This window comes from Epargyreus clarus, unplaced genomic scaffold (assembly GCF_041222505.1).
Source record: "Epargyreus clarus isolate Ecla_fem2 unplaced genomic scaffold, WU_Ecla_fem_2.2 ptg000005l, whole genome shotgun sequence".
In the NCBI taxonomy this organism is placed as follows: Eukaryota; Metazoa; Arthropoda; class Insecta; order Lepidoptera; family Hesperiidae; genus Epargyreus; species Epargyreus clarus.
This window is the reverse complement of record NW_027332213.1, coordinates 13,767,932-13,794,709: the sequence shown is the minus strand read 5'-3', so window position 1 is coordinate 13,794,709 and position 26,778 is coordinate 13,767,932. Positions and strand designations below refer to the sequence as shown.

The 26,778-nt window shown below is 34.1% G+C and overlaps 2 protein-coding genes across 2 annotated transcripts in view; one reads left to right on the top strand and one right to left on the bottom strand.

Moving 5' to 3' along the window:
- LOC140757779 (uncharacterized) overlaps positions 1-15,879 on the bottom strand; it is a 28,032-nt gene extending 12,153 nt beyond the window's left edge. The window contains exon 1 of the mRNA XM_073093650.1: positions 15,355-15,879. Within this exon, the coding sequence (XP_072949751.1) occupies positions 15,355-15,508 (154 nt within the window). The 5' untranslated portion in view covers positions 15,509-15,879. The remainder of the gene's footprint in view (positions 1-15,354) is intronic.
- Positions 15,880-21,731: 5,852 nt separating this feature from the next.
- On the top strand, positions 21,732-24,116 carry LOC140757778 (uncharacterized). Its single transcript, XM_073093648.1, has 3 exons — positions 21,732-21,858; positions 22,379-22,974; positions 23,586-24,116. The coding sequence occupies exons 1-2, from the start codon at positions 21,841-21,843 to the stop codon at positions 22,970-22,972; spliced, it is 612 nt and encodes a 203-aa protein (XP_072949749.1). The 5' UTR covers positions 21,732-21,840; the 3' UTR covers positions 22,973-22,974; positions 23,586-24,116.
- The last annotated feature ends 2,662 nt before the right edge of the window (positions 24,117-26,778 follow it).

The following is a 26,778-nucleotide window of genomic DNA, read 5'->3' as shown; positions in this document are numbered from 1 at the left end:
AAATACATTTTAATACAAGTAACAATTACACAATGCGTATTTTTTAGAGGAAGAAACTTTGCACTTTCAAGCTGTACATTTGAAGGGTGACAACATTTAAATTGGACAAATTGTTTTTAGCTCTAAAATTGCTCTTTACAAATGATGAGTTATCGAAAACTGAACTCGAGGACCGCCTGCTCATGATACTTCTACGTAAGTAAAAGAAGCTGAAAATGATTCCTTGTCATGTAGTTTTCCGTTGGTCGATGTAACCTCCAAACCAAACTCTTCATGAAACTCTTCATTGAAACACTATTGTATACATTGAACAATTTGGTCTAGCACTTAATATCGTTTGAAAATTGCCGGATACGAGATATGAGGGATTAAAAAAATATATAATATACATATTATGTATAAACTCTTACATTTCCTTTCGTGGAGTGAAATCTCAAGTAGGTACCTAATTTGTTGCGTAATTTGGTATTCGTTAAATTACACCTCTCGCAATTAGTTTGTGCAAGTTTATTTAAATTTGCATATCAATAAAATTGCATAGAGGTAAGTTTTATCCAATGTATCGTAATTCGTAATCATTTGTGCGGATATATATTTATAATGAACTCTACAGAATATTGAGGTGGCTCTCCTTCAGCTTACTTATTTTGAAAATTCTGAATGTAGTATTTTTATTGAAATATTGTGCCAGTTTGAAATTTAACTGTTATTTTAAATAAATAATATTACAATAATACGATATCGGTTGATTGCCGTACAAAATGAATTTCACAGAAAAATAATAAAAATTAAAAAGTTTGAAATATTACGTGAAATCCATATAAATAACGTAAAAATATCTTTTAACAAAAAGTTAAGTTAAAGTTTTACCCATATATTTAAGGTGGTAATTTTTAGGGTTCTGTAACATACAAGGTAATAACCGTCCTCTGTTACTAAGCATCCGCTGTCTATCCTTCTTAAAAGATAGACATATTATTTTTTATAGTGTGTGAATGGCTATTACTGTTTTAATAACAAATACTAAAAATAGAAAATTGATGTACTGAAACCTTCTTGTGCGAGGTCGGTTCGCACTTGGCAAATTATTATAATGAAATACATTACATGCATAATAATTAATTTATTTGTGTCAGATAATGTTTCAGATGTAATAAATTATATCATCTTCGTTGATAAACAGTACATGTCGCACAGAAACTTACTGAAGTAGCGATAATGTTTAACTACTTTCATTAATCGTAATTAAATGCCAAAAGTGAAATCTTTATCGTCGATCCCAAAAATACCTGGCTTTTTATACAGTTAAGTCGGTATTGCGGTATTTTTGTTTCAATAATATTAATTTCAGACAATATTTTTTTGGAAAAATGGTTTCATAAGTTATGGCGCAGAAAGGTGTAATGAGGGAAAACAAAATTTTTGATCTAAATGCTAGAATAATAAATATTTTTGAAAGTTATTTACTTATTTTTAGGAGTACATATTACGCTCTAAGTTATATTAGTGTTTATGTTCCGTGAGTTACATAGACACATATTTTTAAGTGGATAATTGGAGCATAATATTCAATTACATATTGCTCATTTTTAATACGTCACTACTTATTAATAACGCGAGTACGTATTTTTACAAAACTTAATGCAAGTTTGGTTAACTGCACTCAGCACATTTGCATTTTTTTACGATTTGCAAGAATGTGTGTCATGTTAGATTGCGCATTACACTGCCAAAAATTAAAGATACACTGTCGATTGTAGGCATTTCCGATACTTTGTTATATTATGATAGGGTATAACTTATGTCTTTCTTCATACTACTAATAATTGGATTGAGTAAATGATTTTAGGATATTGGTTTCGCATTTGACCCCGATTTATTCCTTATATTTTATTTCATATATAGTATAACATGAACGTCAACTTGCAATTAGCGGAGTATGTAGATACCGCATCTAAAGCAAGATGTCTTTCCTAGATTTCACTTTGATAACACACGGAGAACACTTTTGGGAACTCGGTTAAAAGGGCATTTATTCATAATTATATTGCATAACATGGATAAAAAGCGTTTCATACAAGAGAAGACCTTATTTTTCCATGTCGGTTAATAAATATATGTATGCCATCCTATAACATAATCGTGGGAATTTTACAACATTGCAATAGAAATGATACTCGTATTTCGTCACAGTTTGTATGGTAATTGGGAAGATGAATGGTGAATTTAATTGTTCTATGGGTACTCGCAAAAATGGTTTTATATAACTTTACCTTGCGCTGTTACTTCGGATGAGAGGGTCAAATTTTGTTACTGACTTTTATACCAATTAATCGCAACCAATTGAACTGAAATTTTGCGTACACGTTTAGTTTGGACAATGCATGATTAGCTTGGTGACGTCATTCTAGGTCCAATATGACGGACGCCTCAAGATGGTAGAACAATTATTTTTTATATGCCCATGATATGGGTATAAAATAAAAAGAATTTCTGAGAAAAAAGATTGATCGACGCATTTGTGATCTCTTCAGGTAAGTTCAATCCTATTTGGAGCTGTTTATAGATGGTCATAGGACGACAGTTACCGCTTACGTTTGCTACTCCTATATTATAAAAGAAAAAAATGGAAACAATGAGAACCTTCGACGACCCGCGTGGCGGAGCGGTCATCTTGCCGGTCTGATGCGCAGAGGGTCCCGGGTTCGATCCCCGGCTAGACAGATTTCTAAATAATGAATTTAGATATCTGTTTCTGGGTCTGGGTGTTTGTTTATTTATCTCTGTGTGTGTCCATAGCAACCACGATACAGGGAATCCTAGTGTGGGGCTGTGAGTGTAGAAAATGTAGAACATAACCTCGCAGAAGCGACTTAGAATCAGTAACTTATAGTAGGTACTTATATAATATAAGTTAGTATGTAATCATTAAGTAAATCATCAAAGTAATTACAGTGTAGGTGGGAACATTACTTTGGTATTAGATTCGTAGGTGTCAAAAATGTCTCGAACTATGTAACAAATTACATGACAAGTTAACAAAACATTGAAATCGGATTATACTCATAAGTTAAATAGGTTAGTGATGAGTGATGGAGTCTTGAGTAATTCTAGTATACTTAGTGTTATTGATACATAAATATGTTTTAGAACTTTGCTGGTAATTTACTTCATTTGGTAAAATTGACACAAAATTATAAGTCTGTTATTCGTTGTTTCGAAATCGTCACCTATTATAGGAGACTAAAAGGTATTTTCAAACCATATATTTTTTTAATGCAACCTACTTCAGTATCGTTAAGATTAAGTGCGTAGTTCTTAAGTTGGCATTTGAAAACTACTATTTTTTAAACATGGTTACAAAGTAGTTAGGTACATAATTTACTTAATTATGACGTAAACTGTGTCCAATATGAGTACTGTCGCAGTCAAATGTCCTCAACGTAATTTCGCATTTGAAATCACGGCTAATAATTCTTTATAGCCCGGTCAAGTTAGACATAAAAATAGTGGTCAAATAGCTGAAATTCCGGGAAAGCTAAATTTTTGTAGAGACCTTGGGTTTACCATTACAAATAAAGTGTAAAAAGTCCCCATCGGTCCGAAGTGTGCGTCGGCAGGTATTCGAGGTCAAATGTCAAAATTTTAGGTTCTTTGATTTTTTTCCGAAAACGGTAAGTTTTATCGAAAAAGTACCTAGGACCAAGTTGTAGCTCTTAAAATTCTCTACAAAATAGTCCTTATTTTTTTTTCTCTAGAACCTATCATTATTCAGATATTGCGCTTGTAAGAATTATGTGTACATGATATGCACATATGTCCACACCACTTGTGAAATAGGATACTCAGCGCGTTTTTTTTAACGTGGTTTCCCTGGGAGGACTGTTCCACGAACCTTTATGATGTTATTTTCAGCAACAAGACTTATTTAGGATGTGGTAATAGTATGAAGAATATTTATATTGGTTATTGAGTTCAACTGTCGTTCTAATTTCTTTGTTACTTTAATATATTTTTTTATAATATTGGAGTAGCAGACAAGCATGCAGTCCACCTTATGGTAAGTGGCTACTGCCGCCCATGGATATGTATAATTAACCCCAGATAGGATTAGATATTCCTACCTAAAGTTGGTCACAAATGCGCCGCTACCCCTGAGGACTAACTAAGTTGTCACGTCTCGGAAAAGTATGTCTCCCTTACCACACCCTTCAATCCAGAACACAGCAGCGCTTATCACTGCTGTTATGAGGCAGAAATAGGTGTGGCGGTGGTTCCGCCGGAGTAGAACCACCAAGAGTTCTATCCCATTCAAAAAATTTGATTCATACTCCACTTAAATAATCATGTTTTCTTCGATTTATTCTTCGTCTTCTTCTTCCTCCTCTTGCTGAATGTCTAGAAATTGTTCATACGAAGATGAATCAGTTGTCTCTGTCATCAAAATCACATGAATCTTCCTCTCTTGTATTTAATGGACCATTAATACAAGAGAGCGGCGTGTACCAATTACCAAGGTCTATCTTGCTCAAATGTTTAATTAAATACAAGAGAGGTATATGATCTGATGAAGAGACAACTGATTCGTCTCAATTTAAACAATTTCTAAACATTCAGCAAGAGGATAAAAAAGATGTAAAAAGAATAAGAAAAAGAAATAGAAGAAAACGTGATTGTTGAAGTTGAATATGAAGAGTATAAATCAGATTAAAGTAACAATAAATTAGAACGACAGTTGAACTCAATAACCAATATCAATAATCTTCATACTATTAAATAAGTATTGTCCCTGAAAATAGCATCTTAAAGGTTCTTGGGATAGTCCCCCCAGGGAAACCATGTTAAAAAACCCCGCTAAGTACGCTATTTCACAGGTGGGGCGGATATCATGTAAAACGTAATTCTTACAAGCGCAATATCTGAATAATTATTGGTTTCAGAGAAAAAAATATAAGCATCATTTTATAAGGAATTTAAGAGCTACAATTTTGGCCTGAGGTATTTTTCGATAAAACTTACCGTTTTTGAGAAAAATCCAAAAACCTAAAATTTTGACGTTTGACCCCGAATAATTGCCGACGCACACGTCAGATCGATGGGGACTCTTGACACTTTATTTGTAATGGTAAACCCAAGGTCTCTACGAAAATTCAGCTTTCCCGGAATTTTTGCTATTTCAATGTCTAACTTGACCGGACTATTATGTGTCACCAAGTCAGAACTGAATTCGTTGTATAATCATGTTATTATATAAATTATTCGTAAATCGTGGGAAATTTATGTCAAGAACTAGTTGAATATGTACACCTAACTGTCATGGTTAATTAGAGTAATTTTCAGATAATAGCAGTTAGGCTGACTGCTCATTGGCTACTAGCGCGTGAGCGGTAGTTGCATAGGCTACGATATCGTCGCTTAAACTACTTTGTAGTCGCTTAATCCGCTACCATTCGGGCGTACAATTGAGCGTTCGACAAGCAGTACTTATTTGTTTTATTGTTTAACCTAACGATTAGGCAGACGTGCTACCTGATGAAAAAAGTAGTCAATGCCGTCTATGGACACCACCAGAGGAGTCGCCAGTGCATCGCCAGCTTTGTAAGAGAGCTGTTTTTGCACGTTGCTTAAAGAGCCTCATGTCATAGCGCTCCGGGAATACCTCAAGAGGAAGCTCATTTCACATCTTACATGTTCGCGGCAAGAACGTCCGTGCAATTTGATTTTTCTTGAAAAAAATACACATCTGTATGGTATATATATATATATATATATATATATATATATATATATATATATATATATATATAGATGAATGAGCTACCAAATAGTTGCTAAGCTTTTGACAGAGGCTCTAACAACTATTTACTCAGTAAAGGTAGCAGTACCTCAAGCAGTAGTAGCCAATGTAGACGCAAATTCGCAAAAATAGCTGTGATTACTTAGTTAAGCTACTGTATTACATGAATTCTTGATAATATAGTTCAATGATATCAAGAATATAGAGTGATTATTGAGATTATTCTATATAATTGACTCGTTATTTAAATAGGGATTTTAAACGTAGATAATACCACTGTAATACCAAACAGGTATTTACTATGCGTTGATATTAAGTAGATAATAATTTTAGGTTAGGGACATTTGTAGCAAATAAAACAAAGCTATTCCTATTTTAAGATATAAACTGTTTTTTGGTATTACTAAACCGAAAACTTTTACTATAGGTTTGGCATCTGAAGACTTTTCGGCTTTGTCGGCTATTTACGGTAAAAAAAGCCTAAAACAGATGCAAACGTATAACAAAAGCTTAAAATAAAGTTAATTTACACAAACCTCGTATAAATCCACTTTGTTTGCTAATATAAAAGAATGTAGACGAGGTCAATATGCCATAATAGTGTTTACAAACATTAAAAGTTGAAGGCCAGGTGCATGTTACAAAATGAACAAAGCTATCAATTAAACAGCTAAGCTAACGGCTACATGTTTTAGACGAAACCAGTTGTGCTCTGCGGCCCAAAAAACGGCTCTGAAAAAACAAAGCGGGATATTACGCAGAATAAATTCTATGGTCTATGAAATTTAAAAAGTTTTATTTACAATTTACAGAGATTATACTATTTCCATTCCTTTATTTTCTCGATGACAGATGGACGCCCATGTAATTTTGTGTTGTTTACGTTAAAATGTCACACAGATAATACTGCACTTCATGGACAGGTGCTACACATAATGATTACTATAGGAGCTATAACGATAAACGTAACACGATAACAGACCCTTTTTTTTACAAAATGTAAGAAACCAAACTACTGCCGGATACTTTTGTAAAAAATTATTAACTATAATATTATATTACATTTACTTATAATATTATATTTCATTACAAGATGTTACACGTATAAATTTTTGATTGATAATGCCTACTTCTTTAAAATCATTCGAAGCTGTTGTAAAATAAGTAGGTATAGGTAGGACAATGAAATGAAATAATTATTACGACAGGTAACCATTATTTATTTATTTTAATCAAAATTTGATGAATCGTCACTGTCAATTCATCATCATTGCTTATTTGGTCACAACACTACAAAGAACTGTCATCGAGAAAATAAAGAAATAGAAATGGTATAGTTAAATATTTCTCATCATGACTACATATGTATATTGTTTATTGATTTCAAAAATTAAGGATATTTAGATTTATTAATTCCTTAAGCGATTGTAGTCAATATTTGCTAATTCATATTTTTATGAAATCATAATGATATGTAAGTAAACCGAATATGATTGTAGAAGTCGTCTGCAATTTCAAGTATCTATTATACGTATCTACGTTAGTGAGTTATTCCTGTAAGCATTGAGATATTCCGAAATAAACAATTACAGAAAACTACAAAATATTAAACTCATTATTATTATTTTTTTTTATTCTGTATAATGTTATCTTTAATTTTCTACATTTAATTATTTACAATATTAACGTAATAAAAAAGTACAAAATAATATATGAAACAGGCTATAAAAATACTTATAATAAAATAGTTAAATATAATAAGCTTCATCCAAATTGTTGTCTCTTGGAAGAGTCCCCAAAACGCTGGCGACATTACCTCGCTGAATAGCAAAGCTAATTCTTTGCCCGAGGTAAGCGCCGGCCCTTTGGTCGTGGGTGCACTCGATCAAACGCCTTGAAAGGTGTTTAAAAAAAGATCAAGCGTCAGAACCCCACGGCCCCATCGTCTCTACACCAAACGGCAGAAATATATAGTCTCGACTGAGACTAGCATATTTCTGCAGCTTGCGTATTTCCGCATCGGTAGCCACAACACCAGCTGCCCTAGAAGATAGTTGAAGATGGGATGGTGCCATTGTGTCGACACACGTAGCATCCCACACAAGACACCTCCCATTCTTCCAAGGAATTAAAGTCAAGCCGTCAGGCCTCTTACCATCGTCTCGTACAACACCGTTCGGCTCTAGTTGTGCCGGTACGTTGACGGTAGCAAGAGCCCTGCGGATGACATCATTGAGGGCAGCATGGCGCGATTGGCGACCGGCGCTACGACGACAAGATAAGCCGTGGTGTCCCAAATGGTCTACCTGAACTCCACAAGGGCAACAATGTGGATGAATTAAAGGTAAACCTAGTCGCAAGCCGATAGCAATGGTAAATGATGTATTGTCTAACACTGACCCTAAGTTGTTGGACGGTGTTGCATGAAGCCAAAATCCTGATTCCTTAACAGAAAGGGCCAGGAGACGAGCACGCTCAGCAGAACTGACACTTGAGTTTACCAATGAGGTGTGTGTTATTCTGCAAAGCGGCTCGTCCCAAAGCCTTTGTACATTCAGATCTACAGGTAGAGATACACCTGGGCAAGCTGTGTGCCAAGCATTCCTGGCTTCCTCACAGTACGAGATTTCTGTAAGACCTAATGAAGAATTCGTTATTTTTTGGAAAAGAGAACTCGTACCGTGCACAGAAGACAGGAATGCCGGTAAAGCAACGGATGTAGCTTTCCTGATACCAAGACCTCCAAAACGTATAGGTAAAGAGGCCAAGATCTATCATCCAAATTGCAATTCAATATGTTTGATAATATCCTCAAAATATGAGAATCCAATACTGACAGAGAATTTAAAAACTTCCATGCTGGGCAACATCTTAAAAAGTATGTAAATTTGGGAACAAAAATACAAAATCGAATAATGTGATAAGCCATGTGTATTTTAATTTTGCCTAAACGTTCAGAAATTACATCAAATTTTGACAAGAGTTCGTCGAAAAAAGGTTGAATAGAATCTTCTAAAACGGGAGAACCGAGGAGGCGCAATGATTCTTTTCCTACAATTTTTATATCAGATGACAAAGAAAAAAATTTTTGTAAAATCATTTCTCTGGCAGGAACAGATAATAATTCATTAATAAAAAGTTCACATTTTGAGAAATTCAACTCGAGACCAATTTTTTTTAAACCATCTAATAGGAAGGTAAAATCATCAAAAACGGTAGTTGCATCGCCTCCTAAGGTCCCGTCATCCAGATACCACATGTTCAATTTTGAATTTAGTTTCGAAATAATGGGATGAATGGCTAGACTAAAAATGGCTGGCCCAAGTGGATCTCCTTGTTGACATCCGACCGCAGACTCAATTAAGTTGTTCTTATATAAAAGATGGGTTGGAGTACCATAGCACTGAAATAAAAATGGAAAAACTTCTGGGACAATTGTTTTAATTTCGTGGAGTAGAGTGTTGCGGTCCACAGAGTTAAATGCATTTTTAACGTCAACCTTCAATATAACATCACCACCACCCTTAACCCTATACTTGGCAGAGAATTTTATCCTAAAAAAATTATACTTTTGCTACTTCCCTGCGTTAATTGGGTTATAAGGATATTAGGAAAAATAAAATAAAAAATCTCTAAATTTCAGTTTTCAGAATATAGTATGTGTCTTGAAGTGCACACTGCCAGGTTCACGAGAAAAAAAATATGTGTCTTTAAATGCACACCGCCAAGTACTCACTAAACTAAGAAATAATTAAAAAATATAAAAAATATTTTATACATAACATTATTTAAAAACATTTTGAAAATACTAAAGATAAAAGTCTCGGAAGTTATGATATATCAACAAGTTTATAGATATTTTAGTTGAGTTGAGAGATTAGAAGACCTCCTCCCAAAAAAACACAGTTCCAACATAAAGCGACTCGAAACTTTTTGAGTGGCAATAATTTTTGTTTACCGCTGTTCCCATGACGAAACAGCAACCAGGATTTACAAACGAAGATGTCCAGGATCTGTGAGGACAATACTAACAATGGCCTATCACATTTGTACGCTATAAAGCGACTTGTCTGTTTAGACCTGCATCCACGTTTCCATTAGAATGTTGTATTAAATTTGAGCGTATGATTGGACTTTATTCCATTTGTTTGAAGGATGTGGTAAGAAAATATACTTTTCTGAGGCATTCCAACTTAGTCTTCAGGGCTAGTGGCGCATCTATAGCCGACCTCAAGTGGGAATTTGGTCTTATCTGGGATTGATATTGCAGATGTTCTGGAATCATCAATATTGGAGATGTTTACATTTTTGACAGAAGAAGATTGATTGGACAGGACTTGAGTTCAGGGACGTCTTTATGAGACCTAGACATCTGGAATTCATCTTTCTAGGGATTTGCTGGATTCTACATCCGATTTAATTACGCAATTTAGACACCAAAGCTAGAATTTTTCGGCCTCCGGTCATCTGAAAAAAATATTGCAAGCTAAGGACTGGGAATTTAGTGGAAACGGGGAAATATTAATTTCAGTCATGAATTATAAAAAAAAACTCTGTCTGAACTTTGTTCACCCAACCCCCTACCTTGTGTGCAGAACTTAGTATATAGTAGCAAAGTTGGCAGTGTGCATTTAAAGACACAATATTGATAAACAGTAATATTGTATGTCGTTGGCAGTGTGCATTTTAATGCACACATAACAAAAGTCATGAATTACTAAATATTCAAAACATTATATCTCAAAAAAATATCACCAAAACATTGCATAAAGCTTGCAGAAAGTAAGATTATATAAATTTCGTACATATAACTTAATTTCATTCAGATAAAATAAGATTCTTAGAGAGCGTTGCGCAGGCACTGAATGACGGCTCGCTATTTTGTTTACCATTTACAATGTGTGAACGAGACAGATATTGATTTCATTTTCTGACATAAAGAAACGTTTGCTAATTCGCTTTCAGTTATTATTAGTAAGATTCGATGTCGCATTATCCGAAAAAAAAAATCTGATTCTAATGTGCATTTAAGTGCACAATGTCAAGTATAGGGTTAAGCAAAAAACTTCTAATGCTGTGTACGGCTGCCTCACAACCTCCCTTCGACCCGAAACCCAACTGAATAGGTTGAAACTTTTGTTTCAGTGAAGGGAGGATATGCCTACAACAAACCTTAGAAGCTATTCTTCTTAATGTGTTTCCAATAGCAATGGGGCGGATACCCCCATCTTTCTTCTTTAGGGCACACAAATTTGCACCATAAAGAAGATTCGTTATATCTGGATTGACTTTTCCCGCAAGCATAAAGTTTATAAGATTAGTTATATCGTTCAACAATGTTCTGCCAGAGTCACCATTTGCGCCACACACTAGATCTTTAAAATGTTGTGGCGTTAAAGCATCTAAACCTCCGGCAGAACCATTTTTAACTCATTATTTATTTAAATATAATGAGGTAAAAATCTAGTTGATTATACTACCTAGATATCAGTTATATTGTAAAAATCATATCATCATCATCATCATCAACCCATTACTGTCCCAGTGCTGGGCACGGGTCTCCTCTCAGATTGAGAAGGATTAGGCCATAGTCCACCGCGCTGGCCAAGTGCGAATTGGTAGACTTTACATACCTTTGAGATTTTTTTTTATATATATCTCTCAGGTGTGCAGGTTTCCTCACGATGTTTTCCTTCACCGTTTTAGCAAGTGATAATTAATTTCTAATACGCACATAGTTTCGAAAAATTAGAGGTGCGTGCCTGGGATTTGAACCTCGGACCCCTCGATCAAGAGGCCGAGTTTCTTAACCACTAGGCTATATTTTGTTAAGTAAGTAGGTAAAATCATATATTGTTAAGAATTTGAAAATTATCATTTATGTTAGGGATCTCCCGTTGAATTTCTTTGTTTTTGGTGTCTCGAGGACTAATTTAAAATAATGAATAATAGCAGATAAATGTATCTGATTGGCTCTACCTTTTAAATCATAACACAGCAGCGCTCAACACTTTTGTTATAGATAACGCAGAAAAAGGTGATATCGCCGCAGTCAAACTACGAATTCTTTGGATTTTAATCTATTCTTCTTCTTTTTCTTTCTTCTTTATTTCTTAAATTCTTTGAATTCTACCTTTAAACGGATTAAAATAAAACTATTTACTTCGAGAGATATATGCAATTATGGTGATAAAACAAAGGAAATGCACGTTCAAGAATAACCAGTGCCATGTACTGCATAGTAATCCTCTACTTATGGTCGTAGGCCAATCAAAAAAGACCATTAAGTGAGGAATTGCAGTTTATACCTCATTGTTTGAATAGGTAAGTGTAAGTGCACTTCCGATCATAATTCCTAGGTCATGTATTTGTTTTACCGTTTGTTTTGGTTCGTCTTCTAAATACAGATAGATAATTATATATTTCTGTCACATAAAATAGGAAAATAATTAGTATTATAGTAATTCCAGAGCATCTTACTAGTAATTCCAGAGGCGGAGGTGTAGAGGATCGAGCCCCGTTTGGGAGGGCCACTTAGTGGCGTAAGTATCTAGATGTTTATTTTGGATTTCGATTTGGACGTCTGTTCCAATATTAATGTGTTTATGAAACACCCATTATGATTTATTTTTTCGTTAGGTACATTTAAAGTCGAATAATGAAAGGTAGAGCAGACTAGTAACAGCACACATGATTTTATTAAAAGAAAAGTGCGCATATGTGTGCGCAAATTTATATAACTTTTTTTTATCGAGGGGAAACCTTCAAAAGGTACCCCGTGCCGTGGGAGCGACATAGGGTTATGTGGGATTCTTACCGCACTAACCCGAAATTCCTGCCCACCGCCCTTATTTGACATTGCCGCAATATATGTGCGCCCGGAGGGTAAGACGTCCCAGCGATAGATACCGCACTAAAACCTCCTCGGTGGCCGACCTCGGCGTTGCCAAGAGGACTCCGGGATCTCCAACGGAACGAAACCGGAGTCCTCTGAACGCGTTGTCCCTTCGGGCTCCGCCCAGGTGAGTTTCAGGACTCGCCACACCGTCTGGTATTTACGATGGTATGCGACCACACATACCGCCGTCCTTCCCGGAGTTGCTTGCCGGACGGCTCGACCTCCCAATCTGCCGCCGCAACCCCGGAAGCCCCCTTTTAGTCGCCTCTTACGACAGGCAGGGGATACCGGAACTACAGGGACAAATGTATATAACTTAACTGTAGTCTATGGGGCAGGCAGTAGTTAGTCATATTATGTACAAGTTTCATATGGGTAATTGCATATGCACAAAATGTATTATTAAACTGTTTTGCGTACTATGTACAATGTTAAGGTGTTATTAATGTCAGTTGTGCTGTTATTACAGAAAAACTGTTAGAAATGTGTTACATTAAATGGTCTTTAAGTAAAGGGTTACCATAATTGGTATTAAAAGGACTAGACAACGTTCATCTTATATGTAAAATTCTCGTGTCACAATGTTAGTTACGGTACTCCTCCGAAACGGCTTTACCGATTTTCATCAAATTTTATATGCATATTCAGTAGGTCTGAGAATCGCCTACTATCTATTTTTCATACCCCTAAGTGATAAGGATTGTTCACCCTTAACATTTTTTTATTTATAGGGCAACATAACGTTTGCCGGGTCAGCTAGTACTTAATAAAAATAATAGTACCTACCTATATATTTATTTATAATATTAGTCAGATATTTTATCTTTTTTCCTTAGTTGACTTCACTCAGTTTCTATTGTACATTTTATATTAATATTATTCCATTTCTAATAAGCATGACATAAACTTTATAAGTAATACAACTCTGTGTCTAATAACATATATCCACCTAATGAACGAGATTAAAAAAGTTTATTTTGATATTTTTCGATGATACTCTATTTTACAAAAATCTTAAATAAACTTGGTAAAAAATATGAAAATGAAAAAAGCAATGAAATAAATATATATTAAAATGTTTTTAAGAACAAGCTTTTAGTAGTCATTTGATATCATGGGGTTGCATAAAAATAAATAGTGCTCCATATTGGGACGTCCGCCATATTATATTTATAATGACGTCACTAATGTATTGTCATCCAAATAATGTTTACGCATAATTTCAGATCAGTCAGTTGAGGTTGACTGGTTTAAAATTTACTTGCAAGATTTTGACCCTCACTTACATACGAACTAATAAAGCAAGATAAATAAAAGTAATAAAAATAATCTAAACAAAATTTAATTACTATTCTAATATTGTTACTACAGATAAATAAGCTCGGGTATTTCATTATATTGCATCAAGTAATTTGTGATACAAAAGTATGATAACATAATACTATGAAAATAATTATTGTCAAAACTTTGTAACATCGTAACAATGAATAGACATCGTAATGAAACGATAAAAACATATGCAAATGAAGTAACTCACTCATAGAACTTATTTAGAAAAGTAAATAACTTTTTTATGTTCAAGTTATAAGTAGGTGGCGACCCTAACTATGGTTATATTGTATAACAAAGTAAAAGTATTGTATCGAGAATACTTGCAACAGTTTGGTATAGGTTTGGTATATCTTGTATAATAAAAATAGAACTACTCAATAATTGAATGGAATGGAAACAGATGTAGGTAAAATTTCATCATTTATGATCTGTTTTAAATATTTGTTCAATCTTCTCGCATCTTAAAATGTTTGATAACAATGTAAATTATATTATTTTCCAATAAAAAAAGAATCTAGGGTTTTTTATTACTTATTGCTTATTTATATCCATATTTCATTTTATAGTCTATAATTAATAAAGTAAAGAGGTCTTATCGAGTTGCCATAGGTATTTTAGCTGCCACCATAACTTGTCGATATTAAGTTCGTTAAAATAAATTAGTAGATACAAAAATCTATTAAAAAATCAATTAAGAGTCGGAGTGTATTTTTAGCTTCTAAATTGGCATTTTATAATAAGATACAGGATCTAAACCAGTAATGAGGCAGCATAGCTTTAGGTTTTTAGACAAAATGAATTAGGTAAGTCGGTCATCGGAAATTAGAATCAATCTATCTATGGCATTGCGCAATTCTACGCGTCTTACGTGCCATGGAAGTGATTTACGTTCCAATTGCACAATTCCATGTGATGATCCCAAGTTGGTTTGGTCTTACATTGTCTGTATTACGTTATGGAAAAAAACGCGCATTACTGTAAATTAGTAATTCGCATACGGAAGGACACTGAAGCTTCCCATCAAAAATGCCTTGATCACATATATTTTTTAATAAATAGGTTTTTATTAACATAAAGCGTAAATACATAAGAACACAAACATATATATCTAAAGTTTTAGAGAAGTTGTAATAGAATTAAACATTAATAAAATAAATGCAATGAGATGTAAATATAACTAAAATTAAGTAAAACGTTTTAATATGTTTTTATTTCTATTACTTTCTGGCTTGAGATAAGAACGGCAAAGATTTTTGAGGGTAGGAAGACTTAGAATTCCAAATATGAAAAAAATCGTTTTTAACTTAACTTAATTTTTAATCCTTACCCGAGATACACAATACTGATGGCACACAAACAAAACACAATATCAAGCCCGTATGAACGGCACTAAAACTGTTTAATTTCCGACAAATTTTGCCGATAAATCCAGATACAATTCGTACATTGGCAACACCATTGTCTTTTGTCAGCCACCCCATCACGGAGACGTTTTAAAATATTGAATTTAAAAAATTAAATATTAACGTATTCATATTTTAAAAGCATCACAGTTATTTTTGTGATACATAAGTCAATAAAAAAAGTAAATTATCTGACGTAAAAAATGGCGCGAAAAGCGCGAGAAGCGCGACGCATGCGCGGCGTTCGGCGTGCGTACAGTGAATCGCGACGCAAAGCCTCCCGCCATTCAACTCGTTTAAACTGAATTTGAAGATCGTGAATATAATTTTCTGCTCTGCATACCTTAATGTTATTTATCCATTGTGCATACTGGATTCCTCTTGTTTGTTTGTACTAACGACAGTACTTTCTTTTTAATTGACATTATGATAAAATTAGTATAACTGGAAAGAATACCTTCATTGCGTAAGATATATTTTATGTAACCCTACGAGAAATATATAAATTACGCATTTCCCGCGTAGTTTATACATAAATAGTGTAAGTACTAGATTATTATCATTATATGTATTACAAATATGATTTTAAATAACTACAAATAGAGTACTTACCTATTGCCTATCCATATATATCCTATATTACTTCGTTTTTTTGCAATTTATTACTTTTATTTTTCAGTTGTGAAAAAAAATCATTTTAACGTAGGTAATTAGCGCCGGCTCGAATGATTCTCATTTGTTTTACAAGTACTTAATTGATTCGTCGTTTGAATATTAAACGGTGATTAGTAAATAATAATTTTGTTGAAATACATATTATATCAAATTGGTAAACGTACAATAAAATTGTGTATTTCTAACGAAGTAAGTATCTTAAAACACCTGTTGTAATAAAATATTTTATAGGCCATTCCATTATCGAACAAGGATTTCAATATATAAAACTCATGTAAAACACAGTTTTATTGCCTATGAATATGAGTGATGTAAAAGGTTTTCATTGTTTTGTTTTAAAAGTCTAAGCCTACTAAATTTTCGAGACAAAAATAGCACGCCTTTCAAAATCGTAACCTTAAAAGTACGTTTAAATTAATTTTCAAATAGTCTATACTTAAACCTCTTGAAAAATTAATCACAATATGGCCTCGTTAATTGTTTGCGAACAGCAAAATAATTATAATCTGCGTCTTAAAAGCTATTTGCTAGCATTATTGTCAATTTCGCAAGGCTCCGTAAACTCAATAACGATTGTAATTAAAAATCGATATGAAGGTGATTAAGATCCCGGATAAGTGTCGTGACGTCGACGTATACATCCCTAGCAAACTTGCAATTTCGCGCCAAACAACTTATAAATAAGGCCGTACGTCTACAGATAACAAATTGTTCTGTCATTCTTTTTTTGTTAACATGGCCATAAATTGTAAATGTTCAATATCAATAATTTTGATTGAAGTGCTAATTATAATTAATAATTCGTTTGGTGACGATACGACAATAACATCAAGTACAGAGAGTTCTACTGGGCAAACCAAACCGTCTGGAAATGGTTGTAAACCCATAAAAATTTGCCCCCCGCCAGTACCACTGTTACCAGTGTTTCCGTATCCAGTGTATTACCCTGTATATTATTATTATATGCCTATTCCATATTTATTTGGCTAATAAAAAGGTAATAAAAAATCGGTGTTTAATTTATCAATTAAATTATTTTTTTCTTTGATTTTTGTGAAGTTATTGATAAGCGATGTATTTTTTGAAGTTATGTTATTTTTTAAGAATAGTGAATAATGCTTTTATGCTGTAGAATTATGTATTTGGGTCGTTTTCAGAATTGAGTAAATTTTATTCATATAGGTTTTGGCAGATTGTCTTTGTTTTTATTTTAAAGTAAAATATATTTTTCAGGTTTCACTTATGCGGGTGACTTACATTCTATGTTCATTTATTTTACCAGCTGTTGCATATTATAGAGATTGGGGACCCATCATAGCCCCATTTACACCTGGTTATGTAAACATAGTTCATGAATGTAAGGAAGAATTTTGGAAGCCGTGTCTTGAAATACCATCAAAGAAGATTTGTAAAGAAAAACTCGCTAAACCTCTGTACCCCTGGTTACCCTTACCATGGTGGTACTTTTTCTGTCATTGGCTTCTGGCCCCTAAAGGAACTAAATCTACAACAGCGAATACTATACATCCATACTACAAGAACGTTATGAACGAACTATCGATTTATAAAAAAGAGAGACAAAATAAATATTTTACAATGAAATAATTTTTAAATATAATATTTGTTCGTAGTTTTATTTTAAGGTGTGCATAAATAATACTTTTCAGCTCTGTGTATTGAACCGTTTTAAGATAAATAAAAACAAAAAAGAGGGGTTGAAAAAATAATTATGATCCTTACGAAAGAATCCTTTGAATTTTTGAAACATTCTTCCCTGAGAATTTCCGTTCTAATCCTAAAAAATGAGTTTCAAATACCCAACTAAACATATATTTTTAAAATAAGATTTTAAAGTCCTTACTAATATTATAAATCCGAAAGTAACTCTGTCTGTCTGTCTGTCTGGTTGTCTCTTCTTCACGCCTAAACCACTGAACCGATTTTAATGAAATTTTGTACAAAGATAGTCTGAGACCCGAGAAAGGACATAGGATAGTTTTTATCCCGGAAATCCCACGGGAACTAGGGATGGCGATCTAAGATCGATTAATCGGTGAATCGATCTTTTGGACCCAATACATCGATTATTTTAATCTATATTAGTAAGGATTGAATCCTAAACTATGCATTTGATCAAGTGATGATCTTTAGCAAAGTTGAAGGTACGAATTTTCAGTTTTATGTATGTAAGTATGTTATATTATTTTCTTTTAAACGCGGGCGAAGCCGCGGGCAAAAACTAGTAGAATATATTTTTAAAACAAAAATAACAAATATGTTCATATTATGCATCATTGTGAAATAACCGCTCAGAAATAAACCGATCTCATTAAAAACTGTAATTAATTCCTTGCAAACAACATGAGCACCACAAAGAGATAATATTGAGCAAATTTTTAACAACAGAAGCAGATATTGCGTGCCTGCGAATCAATGCGTCGCTCATTATGAGTTGGTAATCAAAATGCACTATTTGCGTCAGTGAGAGAAATAAAAACTGCGTAGCGCCTGTGGCGAGCGAGAAAGTGTTGTATGATTGCAACATTGCTGTGATATTTACTACAGGAGTTAATTGATGGTATAGTCCGCGCCAAACTGCCAGTCCGCTCTAAAGATGTTGCGAGCAGGTGTAGACATACAATTTGCTATGGCGACGCGATTCTATATTCAGAGCGGACTAGCAGTTTTACGCGGATTATAACAACTGTTTGTTTTATGGTGTTTTTAGCACCGTTTTGTAAGGTTCTAGTACTCTGCAGTTCTACTCCGGAGGCACGATCACCATCTAAGTCGTACTTACTTAGTCTTCAAGAGTAGCAATGCATTTGTGACGGAACTTAGGTAGAATGGGTATACGTAAACGATACACGTACGTGAGAACTTTATAAACTAGTTTCACTTAAGTACTAACACGGATATATCTATTTTATGTTCCTATTCTACTATTGTGTAAACAGCTGCCCAAGTTGCTTTCAAATTAAAGGTCAGACTGAAAATAAGTGCTATTTCACATTTATTCCGGCTATGGATGTTCTGAGTTTTAACCTTTTCACAAAAAAGTTGTAGTTTGCCTCATACATGAGTTAACTGGAACCTTCAACTGTAATGGAAGAATTGCTCCACGTTAAAAAAGTGTGGCAGGGCTACCTCTGTCAAACTATACCTATTGGTTCTAGCATATTTTAGTCCTTTTTCATTATACAGCAATTGTATAAACTTCATAAACATCATTTAACGGGTTGCAGAAAGCAATTATGAAGTGTGATTTAGAATCAATTAATAGTTTTGTAGTTCCTATTTTAATTAATATTTTCATAATAGCTGAGCAATAAGCATGTTCGGTTTTGCGGGAGTAAGTAAAAATATATTTTATTTTAATTGGAATAGGTATGAATTATTCAAATTTTTTACAATAACAAATAACTTTGTAATAAGTCTATTTTCCAGTAAAATATATAAGAATTTGAATTCTCGGTCTTGACCTAACTTCATTCAAAAATTAAAAAAATATTTGAAAAAGCGACTCTTTTATTATGACTATTGAATTTTATTTTCCAATTGATAAAACGTGGCTATGGTAATAGATAAAAACTATCTTTAATCATATTCAGTTATAGATAGTTTTAATATTAAAATAACGGGTCATCGACTTATGTCTAAGCAGTGTCGTATGCACGTCGTGTGTCTGTGTTTTACAATTGAAAAATATTTAATCCATAAGTCCAATAGTAGTAGATTTTTTTTTATAATATAAGAGTAGCAGACGAGCATGCAGTCCACCTGATGGTAAGTGGCTACTGCCGCCCATGGACATCTGTAATCAACTCCAGATAGGATTAGATATTCCTACCTGAGGTCGGCCACAGATGCGCCGCTACCGCTGAGGACTAAGCTGGAACGCCTCGGAAAAGTCTGTCTCCCTTACCACACCCTTCAAACACACGCCAACACAATGAACACAGCAGCGCCTAACACTGCTGTTATTAGGTAGAAATAGGTGTGGCGGTGGTGCCGCCGGAGTCGAACCACAAAGGGTTCTACCACCTTCTCTAGGTCTACTAATCTTGTACATTTTTCAGATCCAATGCCTCATCTTTCTCCTCTGCCTCAACTGTGTTCAGCCACGCTGGCGTCCACTCTACAAAGCCAAAGAACAGCGAGCCATCAAGGTATTCCCCAACGAAATGGACAAAGACCAGTTAGCCCAGCTTAAGCTGCCCAACAACATCTTCTGCGCTCAGATGGAGAAGCAGACAGCCGGCATCTACATCCTGATGCCCTGGTGGTACCACTACTGCCAGGACCTGAAGGAGAAGAGAGCGAAGAGCTACAAAAGTGTTCATGAGTTCTACAAACCGGTATACCGAGCTGTCTTAGACCATATTCAGTTGTATCGAGGAAAAAGGAAGACAGTTAGACCTAGAAACACTGTACGATTTGTGAAAAGACTATAAATCTACTACCCTCTAGCACTATTGTTGTTTATTATTCGATCTGCGATTGTAGGTTATTTATGATTGCAATTTTATATCAACAATTGCAAAGAATGAGTAGAGGTAAAAATAAAAGTGATTTGAAAACAACATATTTTTTTTTATAAAACGAATTCTAATGCAATTATGCCCTATTTCCCCAAGAACAACTTTCATGAATTATGCAAAATTCCCTTAAAATCCCTTGTTATTTTTTTTAACTAGAAAAGTAATTCCATGCAAAGTACCTTCATGTAAATATTTACCTTTTCAAATACGAGTATACAGATAAAGTTAGATAAAAATACTATTATTATGTTTATGTTTATGATTTTCGAGTGCTAGCGTATTCATTATCTATCTGATGTTTTATGTTATACAAAAGTTTAATTACATGTTAAAATATTGATAGCTGCAACAATCGCGGCAACACGGCCAGTATGGCCTGCCCTATAAACAGTGTTATGCTACTTAATTCTGATTTGAATGTAATAGGGGACGGACACATTACACGAGGTATCATAATTTACTTCTGAGGTGTACCAAAGCTAACGGTGACGTGAACAAGAGCGTAGAATTATAATTACATTGAGTTTGATTGCAGAACTGCATGGATAGCTCATTTAGATCTTTAAATTCATAACTTCACGCCTAATTCAACGCTTCACAATTCCCAATTGAACGTTCTCCACGTTCCTAGCTACCCACTACGACTTTTTGGGTTGTGGGTGTCATAGACACATACAAAGACAAATGCACAATCACCTAGATCAGGGATAGAAATCTTATATATAAAACTCTCGTGTCACAGTTTTCGTTGCCATACTCCTCCGAAACAGCTTGACCGATTTTGATGAATTTTTTTGTGCTTATCCGGTATCTATGAGAATCGGCCAACATGTATTTTTCATCCCCCAAAATGATAAGGGTTGTTCACCCTTAACATTTTTCGGGTCAGCTAGTTTAAATGTATAATTTAGATATCTGTGTTGGGAATCGAACCCGGAACCCACTGGGTGACCGTCCGGTACTTGTATTGAAAGTAAATTTTACATTACTCCTTGCTACAGATACAATTGCTCTACACAAACAGAAAGCTAAACGAAATTTAAAACTAAATGAAATACATCCCAATTTTAACGGTATGTGTAGCTAAACAGTTAATGTTAAGTGTTAAGCTGAATGTTTATAAACACTCCTAACGTATCCGGCACCACTTGATAGCCACGAGTGCGCCGCCTCACGTGCTTGTGGCTACACGTAATGGAATTATTCGAAACGGTAGGTTTTACAGAATATTCACTCTATTTTCATCCGCCGGGTTATCAAAACTAAACTTCTCTATGACTCTTGTGAAATGAGTATGTAGGTCGATGGGTATTTAACGTAACGTTTAAAAGAAATATTAAATAAAATTTTCAGTGCATATTATGGTTACTGCCATATATTTCCAGTTTGAGTATGATATTTTAGTGTAACATAAAACATAAAGTTAACTCAAGTATGTTTAAATAGTAATATAATGTGTGCTCTATTGATTATATTATCGGTTCTGCAGTATAGGTAGGACATCTTATGCCCTGTTTACACGCTTGCCAAACCTAAAACAAACTATGACAAATGCAAACGTGTGGATAAAAAAAAGAAAGATTGGCTTGGTTCGTATACCAAATCATACCAAACAAAATAAGCCATATGTTTGTAGAGGTTTGGAGTCTGTGGCAAGTGTCATAAGTGCGGACGTGCCATTGTAATAGCCGCATTACTAATATATCAAAATAATATCTCTTTAATATTTCAGATGTTAATAGCTCTGCAGTTGACGAATATCTTAGCGAAGAAGAAATACAAAATTGCCTCATCATCATCAGAAGAGAGTATTGAGAATATTCTCTACTACACGGACTGCAACCACAAACGCAGAAATGCCGAACCTGTAAATTTGCAGCAGCCAATACCACCACCACCACCACCAAAGCAGCAGGAGTGCAAGATGTGTTGTTCCATGTGCTGTGGGGATAACTGCATTAATAACCATTGCACTGATGGTACCAGCAGACAGGGACCAATAATGAAAGGACGTAGCGGAGTTGGTTCTATGCCAAAACCAGTACCGAGACAACCTGACGGCCCCATGCAACCAATAAGAATGAGGAAAAAGAAGTTCAAACAACCACTTCTTCCACCCATCGGAAGCAGAAGGGACTTTGGCTTCACGAGAGAGAATATAAAAAACCTGATATCACAAGATGACGACATAAAGAAAATATTGAAAGACCTTGTGAAAGTGACGATGCAGAAAGTTGATTTAGTGGAGATGATAAATGCTAGAAGAGGTCAAATGGAAGGATCAGAAAACCTGCAAGATGGTAGCAACAATGATGAAGAAGAGTAAAGGTGAATAATTAAATAAAGATAAGATATACTTGTGTTCCTGATGCCATAAAAAGTAAACTAAGTGCCTATTAGAAAGTCGTAATTTTTTATATTAGCATATTTAACATATTTCTGGGAATTCTTATCGTTACAATTACAGAATAAAGTAGTACTTTACACGAGTACTTTATTGTGAAAAAGTTATTTCTTATACTCGTATATCCACACAATAAAATCAACTAGTGGCCCCAGGTAGACGCTATATTACAAAATCTAGAAATCAGCGCCACCTATTGGGTTTAAATATATTCCAAAATTTCATGGATTTATTTATAGGTACCAATTTAATTTCATTTTGTATATGTACACGCGTATAATCAATAGGAAAGAATCAGATGTTCAATGCCAGAAATCTTCAGGGGAGTGTGCTCAATAACTTCTTAAAGTTACATAATACATAGCTATCTGATGAATTGTGTAGCATAAAGGACAAACAGATAAACCGGCGTATATTCTTATATATAAAGATAGTAAACGTTTTAACTGTCACATTTTATTCAGATGTACCTGATTACACGGGACGGGAAGGATTGTTTGAATTGTATTAACAAACTTTATACCTTCTACCGTAGCGCGGAGTGAAAAATTCTCGGCTCCACAACTTTGCGAGACAATTATCATGGATTATACGAAATGTTCAGCCCTCACGGGATCTAAATATTAACAATATAATGCAAATTCGTCGGTGAAATTTTCTACAACATTTCTGTGGGAGAGAAAATTTTGACAGCTGTGTATATTGTGTTTTCGAACTTTTAAAATTGTAGCTCTTCGTTTCGTAGTTTCGTAACGACATTGTCTTTGGCTATTGTCTAAATATACGGCTAAGGCTAATAATAAGGATAATAATAGAATCATGTTAATTTGAAGTGATGGCTGCCATGACGTATTTCTTTGAAGTTCGATTCATTTTGTTTTGTGGAGTATAATGGATTTAATTGTTCGCCGAACACATATTTTCGGGAAATTACCGGACAAAGACGTTAGTTTTGTATTATATTCATTTCCAAGTTTAACAATGGAGTTATTTTTGTATGTTTTGTTTTTTAAACCGTGTTTTACGTAGTTTCCTTTTCCATTAAAGTATTATTTATAGTATTAATCAATGTTCTATATGTATAGGACATTGAAGGCCAGGTTGACATTTAAATAAAAGGTACATTCAGATTTCTATTCTGTCTCTAGGTTTTATACACCACGATGCAGGGATTCTTCTGTGGAACTAAGAGAGTAGAAGATGTGATTCGCTAAACATAAACATTACAATAAATAATTGATACACAGTCTTAGTAGACCAAGACTTGAAATGTGGTATTTAGTCTTTGGTATGAATATCCACTATAGAAAAATAAATTATAATTTAAATGTACATATTCAAACGATTACCAGATTTCGAATTTTGGCTCTTGAATTTCGAAGCTACAAAGAAATACATTTCAAGTGACTCTTATACTATTCGAGCTTTTGCCCGCGGCTTCGCTCGCGTTACGAAGTAATATTTTCATCCCCTATTTTAACCCCTAGGGGGTAGAATTGATCAAAATCCGTTCTTAGCGGATGCGTACGTCATAATATCAAATTTCAAATTCAAATTTCAAATCTCATTTATTCAAAATTGATTCATATAGAATACTTTTTGAAAGTCAACAAACTACCACCGCTTCGGAAGGTATTTCGCTATGGAGAAGAAGCGGCGCAAGAAACTCCATACGTGTGCATATTTGCATCTTTTAAAGAGTAAATAATATACAATTTTACATAGTGGTACATATAATTAATTTTTGATGTTGGAGCTGGAGTTGTCATACCATACGGATTTATCATTTAAATACTGATTTACATTATAATAAGCTTTTTTACATAAAGTTAATTTTATAGTAGATTTAAACCTTTTCTCGGATAGATCGATAATGTCTTTTGGTATTTTATTGTAGAAACGAATACAGTTCCCCATAAAAGAATTACACACCTTGCTTAATCTAAATTGAGGTATGGCCAATTTATCTTTATTTCTAGTATTATGACTGTGCCTATTATAATTTTTTTCCAAAGAAGAATAAAGAATAATCTACCTGCATGCCAAATTTCAGCCCGATCCGTCCAGTGGTTTGGGCTGTGCGTTGATGGATCACTATGTCAGTCAGTCTGCTTTGAGTTATATATATTTAGATTGGTTTAATTATGTGTCACACTAAATATACCTACATTCCCATGCCTTAACAAATTATAGGAACTAAACTTGCTGTTACTTACTTTTATACTTATGTGTACCTGAACACCAGATGGAAGAGAGCAAAATGGAGCATTTGTCCCCATTGTGCGAACAAGACACCTCTTTGCCCTAAGTGGTCAGTGTAAAAGTATGTCGTTTGTCATAGGTACAAAGTGGTTAAATTTATCCTATCAAAATATATTTATTATAGTGATAGACATAGATTAGTAAAGATACTTCGCCGCCTTGAAATTGAATGAAGCCACAAACGGCTTATTTTAGTAAGTTCTTTTTTTGAATTGTTGACAAATAAAAACATTTTTAGAGAAAATTTACGAATAAATAACTAATTTACGTAATAATTACGTAATTTACGTAATCAATAAATAATTATTTCAAATATTTTAGGGACATTTTCGGACGGAGACGTGGCAAAACTTTTTTACGCAACTATTTCAATTCTCAAAACTGGGTACATTTTCTTGTTAGGAATGAGTAATCTTTACTAATCTATGGTGATAGAACATATTATTAAATTATGCTGACTGTAAATTTAAAACTAGTTTTTTATTTTGAATTGACCAAGTGTAAAATTGGAAGCGTAAAGATAACAAATTAAATCTAATAATAACTTTTGCTCACTTCATTAGTGTTCCCTCGATGATACCAAACCACATAAAACTTATTAATAATATAATTATGTCTCCTTCTACGGTCTAATCTTGACTAAAGATCTAGACGATCTAGACTGTACCCTCGCATTTACAGAATTAACTTTTTAGATGCTTTTTTAACAAAATTTAAGCAAACGAGCTCGTGGGCCACCTGATGGTAAGTGATCTCTGCCGCGTATGGACTTCTGTAATCTGTAAGAAATTCCAAACCGATTATGTTCTACCAGAAGCGATACAGATCACAGATGCATTGCCACTCTCGAGGACTATGATCAAAAGACTTAAGGACTTGCTTCTAATAACACAAACTATTTTCTTGGTCTAATTTTCAACTTTTATTATTCCCGTGTAAAATACAAGTTCCGCGCCAAGCGCGTTCTTTTTCTTTTTTTATGCTAATGCACACAATCGTTTAACCCATACAGCCAGTGACTATATAAATGGGCACTTATAAAAATAACACATCATGAAAAAATAATACAAAATAATACTATACGTAATTAAATAATATGAATATATTGCTAACACTTAGAAATTAAAGTCAGTCGGCATTCACATTCTTCCACGAAGAACTGCTTCACGATATAAATGCAAGAGAAGGTGGTACCTCACCAACTATACTAACTCTACCTTTGAAATTACGGTTATGACGACAAGCCATGCGATTTTTTTTCTATAAATTAGAAGTAGCAGACGAGCATGCAGTCCACCTGATGTTAGGTGGCTGCTGCCGCCCATGGACATCTGTAATCAACCCCAGATAGAGATATTCCTACCTGAGGTCGGCCACAGATGCGCCGCTACCCCTGAGGACTAAGGTGGAACGCCTCGGAAATGTATGCGATTTACTTAGTCATTATATTTTTTCAGATTTGATGG